This window comes from Hippocampus guttulatus, chromosome 1, assembly GCF_054856545.1.
Source record: "Hippocampus guttulatus isolate MCC_2025c chromosome 1, RoL_Hgut_1.0, whole genome shotgun sequence".
Taxonomy (NCBI): domain Eukaryota; kingdom Metazoa; phylum Chordata; class Actinopteri; order Syngnathiformes; family Syngnathidae; genus Hippocampus; species Hippocampus guttulatus.
The window spans coordinates 15,000,013-15,009,875 of NC_141261.1; the positions used below are offsets into that span (position 1 = coordinate 15,000,013).

The 9,863-nt window shown below is 47.2% G+C and overlaps 2 protein-coding genes and 1 long non-coding RNA gene across 4 annotated transcripts; 2 read left to right on the forward strand and 1 right to left on the reverse strand.

Moving 5' to 3' along the window:
• The first annotated feature begins 11 nt into the window (after window positions 1–11).
• LOC147210581 (coagulation factor X) lies at window positions 12–5,060 on the forward strand. Of its 2 annotated transcripts, XM_086112983.1 has the most exons (11): window positions 12–233; window positions 444–598; window positions 865–1,199; window positions 1,269–1,293; window positions 1,381–1,494; window positions 2,073–2,207; window positions 2,473–2,765; window positions 3,197–3,311; window positions 3,975–4,171; window positions 4,476–4,601; window positions 4,695–5,060. In XM_086112983.1, exons 3-11 carry the CDS (start codon window positions 867–869, stop codon window positions 4,935–4,937), a joined length of 1,581 nt encoding a protein of 526 aa, XP_085969109.1. In that variant the 5' UTR covers window positions 12–233; window positions 444–598; window positions 865–866; the 3' UTR covers window positions 4,938–5,060. The 2 variants fall into 2 exon arrangements, with proteins under 2 accessions (XP_085969109.1, XP_085969101.1); XM_086112975.1 differs by lacking the exon at window positions 444–598.
• A 156-nt stretch (window positions 5,061–5,216) lies between these two features.
• clrn1 (clarin 1) lies at window positions 5,217–9,862 on the forward strand. Its single transcript, XM_086113047.1, has 3 exons — window positions 5,217–6,289; window positions 8,093–8,272; window positions 9,225–9,862. The coding sequence occupies exons 1-3, from the start codon at window positions 6,013–6,015 to the stop codon at window positions 9,488–9,490; spliced, it is 723 nt and encodes a 240-aa protein (XP_085969173.1). The 5' UTR covers window positions 5,217–6,012; the 3' UTR covers window positions 9,491–9,862.
• LOC147210583 (uncharacterized) lies at window positions 7,522–9,231 on the reverse strand. Its single transcript, XR_015101139.1, has 2 exons — window positions 8,372–9,231; window positions 7,522–8,270 (listed from the first exon to the last, which is right to left on the reverse strand). It is a non-coding gene; the product is annotated as an uncharacterized LOC147210583 (long non-coding RNA).
• Window position 9,863: the final 1 nt, after the last annotated feature.

The window sequence follows — 9,863 nt, forward strand, 5'->3', positions numbered from 1 at the left end:
GTGAAAGAATGACATTTGGGATGTTTTATTTTTAATTGTCAAATATCAAAACGGGTTAAAGTTGACATACACGTTTTAAAGAAGTGATTTGTCTCCAAAATATGTCGTGCCGATGACGTCACGTACGGCGCACATCGATGTTTGAGTTCTAGCTAACGATTAACCAACTGCCGTTTTAGCTCCAAAGTAACACCAAATGTCAATCAATGTCCGTCCTTCTGCGAATACACCAGGTAGGTCTGCAGTTGTCATTTTTTTATACCCATTTTAACCGTTTTGTAACGTAGAAATATGGTACTCAGAGTGTGCCACATTTACTGACTTCCTTACCTTAGATGTGTGGTTTGACCGAACAAATATGATGTTGAACGCAACACTTGTACGTCGTGGGCGCTAGTTCTCACGTGTGGTTGGCAAACTTTGGTCTTGTTCAATACGTTTAGTGCCATCCAAGCCTTGATTCCCTCCAGACGGCACAAAAGAGGCCTTGAGGCACGGGCGTCCATCTCGTGGAATTGTAGATCGTGACAATCGCAGAGCAGACACAGACGAACAACCATTCACGCTCACAATCTGCTCTGCGGACCAGACATTAGAGGTACCAAGGATGAAGCGGAGGCTCAGAGTGGATGGAGCCTTTTTCCATTGCCGGTCTGAATGGCTGGCTATACATTTATTAGCACAAATGTTCCTGATTTCATTTCCTGGATGCGTTTAAATGACGTTTTAATCATCATTTTCGATTTCACTCCCACAACCAAGACAGCCACCTTTGCTTCCTTCTTTTCAAACAGCCTACATATTGCTCCATCCTTTCTTTCGACTTAACCTAACGACCAGCCAGGTGACCTCACTTCTTTGCAGACATGTTGACATCTGTCGCCACGACGATCTCACTACTGCTACTCAGCGCCGCCCTGGTGGAGAGCAGAGGCGAGGCTCGCTCGACCACTGCCGGCCGGCCGCCGATCCCGACGCCGATCCCACCACCGATCCCACCGCCAACGTCTGCCGCCGCGGTGTTCCTGCAGCGCAACTCTGCCGAGCAGATCCTGCGCTCGACCGCCGCCGCAAGGAGGCGGCGAGCAAATGCCATGTTGCTGGAAGAGATGTTTCCTGGTGACCTGGAGCGCGAATGCTACGAGGAACGTTGCTCCCAGGAGGAGGCCGCCGAGATCTTCCAGTCGCGGGAGAAGACGGTGAGACTTGCTTTCCTCTCTCGGGGGTCCTGCCATGATATGCTGCTATAGTCTGCTGTCACTCCCCAGCTCGAGTTCTGGTTCCGGTACACGAGTGAGTCCATCACGAAGCAGGAAGCGATGACATGACCAGGAAGTAATGAGGTTCCGCCACAGTAAACGGGAAGTTGTGCTTCCGCAGACTTGAGTCCGTGCGCCAGCAATCCCTGCGTGAATGGTGGGAAGTGCATGCTGGAGCGCGGCGATTTCCTCTGCCTCTGCCCGCCCCGATATCATGGCAGCACCTGCCACTTGGGTAACCACGGCGACCGCTCGCCTCGCCTACTCGGCTCTTTCCACTAACACCAGTGTGTGTGCGTGTGTGTACGTGCATGTTTGTGAATAGACAAGGGCTTGGATGGTAACCAAATACATGGTATTGAACAAAAACTTTTTTGCAAAGCTTGTCGACCCGGCCATCACCCGGTGGTCATTTATTTGCTGTGTTTCGGAGACAGGGAAAATGGTTCCATCGTCTCTTGACCCCTGAGCAAGTACCATTTATTATTTAACATTCTTTTAATTGGAATAAATGCAATCATAAAATTGAACAATGTTAAGTGTACTTACTCCACGGCAACCAGATTCAATCAATTGAGTCGATGCAAAGTGAATCGCAAAACTGAGAAGAAAAAAGCAACACTATTCACAAGGGCGTATTTCCCTTGCAGATCATAACGAGCAATTGAGTCCCATCCATAGTGTATAAACGTGTAAATGTGTATTAGTATTGCAGTGTGTGTGTGTGTGTGTGTGTGTGCACGCACGCAGATGTAAAACTGCGTGTGTATCGGTCTGAAAGTGTCAAAGTGTGTGGTGATTGTGTGCCCGCAGAGGTGTCATCGTGCGTCTATAGAAACGGCGGCTGCCTGCAGTACTGCACGGACCTGCCAGGGGGCACTGCTGTTCAGTGTGGATGTGCTGAAGGCTTCAAGCTGGAGTCTGATGGACGCAGTTGCTCCAAGACAGGTACCACCCACATCAGTGACCAACACTTGCTGTGACCAACACTCGGGCACACACGCACAGAGACACAGAAACACATCAGCGTGTGGAATTAAAAAAAATAATAATAACAATCTGTTGTTGGCATGTTTTCTGTTGGTTGATGGTTCTGATGGAATGCCCACCTCTGGAAACACACACACACACACACAAACGCATGCGCACACACACGCTCGTGCGCATAAGCACGCGCACAATAAAAGTATGGTTTGTCTTTGCATGCGCTCAGTGGCCTTTCCCTGCGGCATCCAGCAGGCGGCAGTGTTGGAGCGGGGTCGTGCCCTCTGGAACCTCTCGGATGACGCCAACTTCACGGCAGAAACGGACTTCCTCTTGGATGACGCCAATTTCACTGAGGAAATGGACGCCATCTTGCAGAACGGCAACGTCACCGGGAACACGGAAGACATCTTGGATGGTGGCCGCGACATCCGTTTCAACAATTCACAACATACCGGAGAGTCCCTCAATCCTCGCATTGTGGGAGGAGACTTGGAGAGACTTGGAGGAAGTCCCTGGCAGGTGCGGATAGAAAGCCTTCTATTTCCAGGAAAGGAAGACTTCAGTTTCCCCCGCGGGAGGAATTTGGTTTGGATCAGAAGAGTTCCGTTTAGTGGGTGAGAAGAGGTCAGGTGTCCGAATGGGCGAGGGTTGCGTTCCCACAATGGAAAGAGTTTGTTTCCCAGAGGGAAAGAGACCAGTTTTCGGGATTAAAGGGGATGCAAAAGAGTTCTGTTTCAGGAATGGCAAGCTTTTGGTTTCCGGAAATGAGAAGTTTTCACTTTGCTGCATTGAAAGCATTCCGTTTCTTTACTTGCTTCAACCAAATAACGATTCCGATTCCTTGATTTATGCCGGACTGAATTAGGACTTGCCTCATACTTCCAAGTTAAAACTTGAGAATGACTTCTGAGTTTGAGTATGTGACTTACTCCCGCCTGTGCCGCCTTCAGGTTCTCATCCGTCGCGCCGACGGTTATGGATTCTGCGGAGGAACTCTGGTGTCGGATCGCTGGGTGATCTCGGCCGCGCACTGCTTCCAGCAGACCGCTCATCATGTCACCATAGGTCACGCGGCACCCTCACGCTAATCTTTGCATCAACACGAGCAAAACACATCAGGCTGCCAAGATGGACTCCACATGTCTTCGGTGTTGTTAGCATGGGCTACCTCCAGTGCTGTACATTTAGGCTAAGTGTGAGCGACGGTTTGGTGGATTGTTCTGCTTCATTCCTATTCCAGGTAGCAATCAGATTATCGTGCTTTTGTTCTGGGTGGACATCAAATCGCCAGTATTTGTAATGAGTTTTGGGAGTCGAAAGAAACCTTTCCTTCCTAACCGACCATTACAGCCAACAAGAACTCGCCTACAAGGCTTGACCAAAATGGCGACCAGAAATGCACTGTGGGAAATTTACACGAGCCTAGCTAGCTAGCTAGCTGGCTTAGCTAAATCCAGGATACTTTACGGAGGTGTCAAATTCATGTCCAGAAAGTAAAAAGCCAGCTCCTGGAAGCTTTTTCTTTCTAGACTTGGATTTGACACCTCTGGATATTTATCAGCCATGGATCAGCTATAATTTGTTCCAAGAATGTTCGCCACAGGTTAGCTGCTGTATATTTAGGATACACTACACACAGGCTAGTTATAACTGACTTGTGTGTTGGCTACAGGTTAGCTGCTGTACTGTATATTCAATCTCAGCGCGTTGTGTGTGTTGCACCCGAAGGAGACTACGACAAGCAGCGTTGCGATCCCGGCGAGCAGAACATAACGGTTGAGCGAGTTCTGCCTCATCCCCACTACCACGATTTCACCATGGACAGCGACGTGGCTCTGGTCTACCTGGCCCGGCCTGTGGTCAGGGGGCCCAGCGCCATCCCTGCCTGCTTGCCCGACCCCCACCTGTCCAAATACCTGCTGAAGGTGGCCGCACATCGAGATGCTTAACCTTACCCCATCTTTAGCGCATAATTCTTTTACGGGGAGCCAGTTGGTGGCTCAAGGGCCACGTTTGATTCTTTTTCCAACGGACGACGGGTGGGACAGCTCATTTGAGAAAAAAACACAAAACAGAAAGAGTTCATGAATAGAGATACATGAATGTGAAAAATGAACATGTAACTAACCAATTTTTGGAAAACCAAAGGTTTTTCTGAATGTCTCAGCGAACGTTTTGATTGTAAACCTATAAATAGGAGACTGGATGTGCTTTATGCGTCTGCTCCAGGAGGACAACCGGGGGCTGGTGACAGGATGGGGGGCCACCCATTATCTGCGCCGGTCCTCACGATTCCTCAGGAAGGTGGCGCTCCCGGTGGTCAGCCAGCGTGCCTGCGCGGGGTCGACAGAGCAGGTGAGCTCTTGCGTCATGCAAGAATTAGGAGCAGCATGCGGATAGCCTGTAACACCCCCCTCCCCCCCGTCCTCCCTCCCTTCCCCCTTACAGGTAATCACAGACAACATGTTCTGCGCAGGCTACGTAGATGCCCCCATGGACGCGTGCAGCGGGGACAGCGGCGGGCCCTTCGTAGTCAACTACCGGGGAACCTGGTTCCTAACTGGCGTGGTTAGCTGGGGCGAGCGCTGCGCCGCCAAAGGCAAATATGGCGTCTTCACACGCCTGGGAAACTTCCTGAGCTGGATCAGGACCACGATGGAGAAGGTGGACCGCAACGCCACGCTCAGCTGAGCCCGATCTTGTGGGCTGCGACAAATATATGGGTTGTGCTTGTGGATGTGCGTACGGTGACCGAGCGATGGCGGTATTTTCGACGTTTCAGTATGACTTTTAATTACAAGAACAGGAATGCAAGTTTTTGCTAATTACTGAGTTGTTGGGGGCGCTACAATGTTAATTTGGGCGCGCTGTGAGTTCAGAGGGCGCGTCCGAATAGGAGAGGGGTCGGAGGAGCGATTTCAAAATGCTTCCAGCAATAGGCCAAACGATGGTAAAAGCGTCCACGCTACTTCTTGATAGGCTGCTATGTAACCACCAAATATGGGCAAGCTGTTGCCATAGAAACCAAAGTGTGGGCAATCGTTGAACTCACTGCGCTCCTCCATATTGGTTAGATTCACGTCACAATGTTTATGGACGCCCTGTTGTTTCTATTCCCGGCGTTGCCTTGCGTTAGTACTAGACAGTTTTCGGCCTTCTGGCTTGTAGGCTGTTCCGATCATTTCATCATTTCCTGAAAAAAAACAACCCAAAATGACACCTGTGCTTAACAAAAGACAATGCAGCATCATTACTTTTAAAAGATAATGAATTCAGCCTTAGCGTCTTGGTGTCATCAAATCCGAGTGTCAATCTTTTTTGTGAATGGTAGACATGAAAAGAAAGAAAGGAAAATGCAGAGTGGCACATTCCAAGGTGAAAGGCAGCAGTAACAGGCACATTTGTTTGCAGTCAATTTTCATTGAGCCATGTTTTTGGTTTTCAATTTTGAAGGGTTCAGTCCCAAAAAGGTGAACAACGACTGATTTAGAGTCACCAATTAACCTAACATGCATATGACAGGAAGCCAAAGTACACTAAACAAAAGCATGGGGAGATTTCCCAACTCCGTACCAGAAGTTTGGAGCTCAGATTTGAACTCCCAACCTCAAAACCGAATTAAAACAAACAAACAAACCAAAAAAATTTTTTTGATTAGCGGGTATCCACACTGTCTGACCTCTTGGGTCACCCCGGCCACATTCTCCGGCTCCGCCCCTAGTCAGGCGCGGCGCGGTCGCCATGGAGACGGGGCGGGGGGGTGGTAATGGAGGGCAGGCCGGCCATGACTGCGGCGCGGCGACACAAGCGTCTGCTGCTGAGCTTCGGAGGCGCGCTGGCGGCGTGCTGCGCGCTGGCGGCCGCCGTCTGCGCTGGACTTCCTCGCTGGCTGGACGGCTTCGTCCTGTGCAGAACCGGAGCGGAGCTCGTCAACGCCACCGGGAGCGAGCTCGACAAGTTCGTGGGACGTCTCGCCTACGGACTCTTCCACGGAGAGAGGGTCAAGACCTGCGGCTTGGGCGGCAGGACCTCACGATTCTCAAGTAACATTTTTTTCCCCTTGTATAATATTGCTTGTGGATAACAGCAGAACATGGAAGACAATTTTGACCACCCCACCCCACCCCCACTACACCCCCTGAAATTTCAAGTAATCCATGCAAATGAGTTGTCCCCAGACAAATTGTAACTTAAGTAAAAGTGATCCATAACTAATTTTGAAAATGAAAACAAATATGGATGTGTGTGTGTATATATACAGTATATATACACACACACTCACACATCCATATTTGTTTTCATTTTATATATAAAATATTTGCTTATGATCAGGAAAATACATTTTATTATTGGGGTTATTTTATTTATAGTGCCTAGCTAAGTTTCTTCTAGACCACAGGTGTCAAACTCAAGGCCCGGGGGCCAGATCTGGCCCGCCACATCATTTGATGTGGCCGGCGAAAGCAAATCAAAGAAGTCAGCTCTCATGATGCTTGATAAAGTCTGTACCAAAATTTCAAATTCTCATTTCTAATAAAGAGTGATGCTATAAGCATTTTCTTGTGACCAAACCCCTCATTACAGTCACTTAAACAATAGATGAATCAACCGTTATTCTTGACTTCTTTATATGGTTTCAGTCAACACGGCCCTCCAAGGGAAACGGTAACTCAAATGTGGCCCACAACAAAAATGAGTTTGACACCCCTGTTCTAGACCAGTTAGCATATACAGCTCACACGGCTAGCAAGTCCTCTTGAGCAAAAATTCATTAGCATTGATGTGCAACCTTGTCACTGATATTACTGTAAAACTAAAGTTTAAATAACTCCTAAAAATGTGATCGTTAGTTTCATTGTATGAGGGTTTGTTACCCGCTTTTCTGGAAAACATACCCAAAAATTACAAGTTCTCGTAGTGGTGCTTCAATTATCCGCCAGTTCTGTAATGACTCATAAACACATCTACTTTGCAGGAGGCCAATTGCTACCAACAATTAAAAATATATACAGTATATATATATATAGTTTACTTATATATAACTAATGTCTATGTCTAATATATGGGGTAGTAACCTAGGTATTCATTCGCTGTAGCTAAGCAATAATCATCAAACCACAAGAAATTATATTCCCCTGTGTGCAGTGAATCTATAGTATAATTTGAGTTTTACTCTTTCACTTGAACCGCTGAAACCCAGTTTGTTTTCTACATTTTGATATATTGTGATGGTCCCGGACATATATTGCATCTATGTATGCATAGAGGCCACACGGTGTTTCCACATGCCTGTATTTCAGTAATAAACAGGAACATGCTAACGTTTCACCTCATCAATAATAAAAAACAGCAGCGGCTTCCTTCAATTATTTAAAAACTTGTTGACACTGAAGACGTGAATATCGCTTCCATATGTTTTGGTCACATGTACACGACTTGATATATGTGACACAGTGTAGGAAGTCTGTGAAATTCAACGTCATTCTTTTTATCTGTAAAAGTCTTTGCTTAGTTTCGAGGAAGCTTGGCATTTTGTCTGCACAATTGGCAGGAGAACAACTTGTGGCCACGAGTGGACAGTCGGACAAGTTTATTGTCTCACGTTATATGAGAGCGGTGATCCAGCGCTAACAAGTTCTCAATGACCTGTCATTGTTTCTGCCTCGCCGCTTCACTGCAACATCGCCGGCCTCCACACGTTGCCAACCTCGTGTCTGTGTGTCTTCGATGTTGTCCTCACCGTTGAAATGTTCTCGCTCTGTCTTTTAATTGTCTTTAATGAAATGTCCCCGTCGCGTGTGTCAAGTTGGATCTTTGTTTTGTTTTGTTTTTTGTGGGTGCGGCAGTCTTTTCAGAGTTGATGGGCGCCATCCCAGCAGGTCTCCACGTGACCATCATCTTCTTCTGCAGCGCATTGATCGTCTTCTCGTCCGTGTCAAGCGGCTTCTTCTTCTTCAACGCCTTTGGACGTCCTTACGAGACGCTGCACGGCCCTCTGGGACTTTACTTGTGGACGTCCATCTGCTGTGAGCAATTAAAATGATTATTAAGCAGGACTGTTGTTCAAAGCATTCAAGTTGATTAGGTGAACATTGCCATCAAGTGGCTTCGGGTGTGTAGCACACCTTTGTGATTCTTCAATCGGTATTATGCTCCCATTTTCTAATCCGCCTCTGCTCATGAGGGTCACGGGCATGCTGGAGCCTCTCCCCCGACGCCTTCGGGCAGTAGACGGTAACACCCTGAATCGGTTGCCAGTGCAATCGCAGCGCACACAGAGACGAACAGCCATTCGTGCTCACACACCCACCCCGGGACAATTTAGAGCAGGAAATGATCCAATATGTATGTCTGTGCGGTCTAGTGCCTGTAGTACTCTTCCATACCGGCAGGGAGCAGCAGCAGCTAGCTAATCGCCTTATGCTTCGAGACAAGCGACATTTCCGGCGCGAGCCAATACAACGAAAGTTATCTTTCATTTGGATTTACTTTTACCGGACCCGAAGCGGCTAAAGCAATAGCCTGACTGCTGTAAAAACTAAAAACAGAAAGAATGAGAGCTGTGGAAGAAGAGCTTTGTGTGTCTTCTATCGATTGCTGCCAGGATGTCAGCTCTGTTTTCATCCAAACCGTTGATTACACTGAGTGAGAATAAATATGCAAGGTTATAAAATATTGGATTGGTGTTGATTTGATTCCTAGTCAAGGTGTTATAATATAGCGTTATTTTTTCAATGTTAAAAAAACACAATAACAATGTAACACTTAATTGTTTAAATACATTTTTTAAATAGTTTTTTCAACAACTCAGGAAGTCTGCAATGTTCGTTTGAAGTGGACATTTTAGGCGCTTTCCAGACATCCTTAAAAGACAAACTTGACAGTTGACACTCGGCAACATTAAAATGCATGATTTGTCGTCGATAAATACTTTTCAGAAATAACTGTTGATCATATCCTGACTCTGCCTCCTGGCAGGTGTGTGCAGCTTCCTGGTTGTGGTTCTGTTCGCGTCCGAGGTGAAGATTGAGCGTCTGTCGGAGCGCATCGCCAACTTCGAGGAAGTGACCTTCGTGTTCCAGACGCACGGCGAGCGCTTTGACGTCTGCTTCTGGAGCCTCCTCGTCGTCTTCTTCCTGCACGCGCTCAACGTGGCGGTGATTCGACTGGCGGGGATGAACTTCTCCATGTTGTGGGGGAAAGACTCGGACCCGAGCGGTGGCGCCGCCGACCTCATGTACTGAATCGAAATATATTTCTTCACATGGCACAGCTAGCTACTGAGCAACACCGTGAGTCAAAAAAAAGGTTTTCAAATCGGTATTCCCCATTGAGACGAACTGAAATGCCATAAATCAATCGAAGCCCGTAAATAACCTTTTTTTTGGTCATGTTTTTAACAAAGAACAATCGCACTCCATTGTATGAAACCATTTAAACAATTGTGCTATGGTGTTGAATGTTTGCCTTTAAGGGGAGTGGCCGAGTGAGGGACACCGGGAAGGTGGTGCTTAGTCTTCATTTAAGTTTCTGAACGTGCATTTTGGCATAATGTAGCTTTTTGCTAGTGTTTTCATTTTATATTTTTATTTGTTCAATAAATGGCTGAAATTGCAT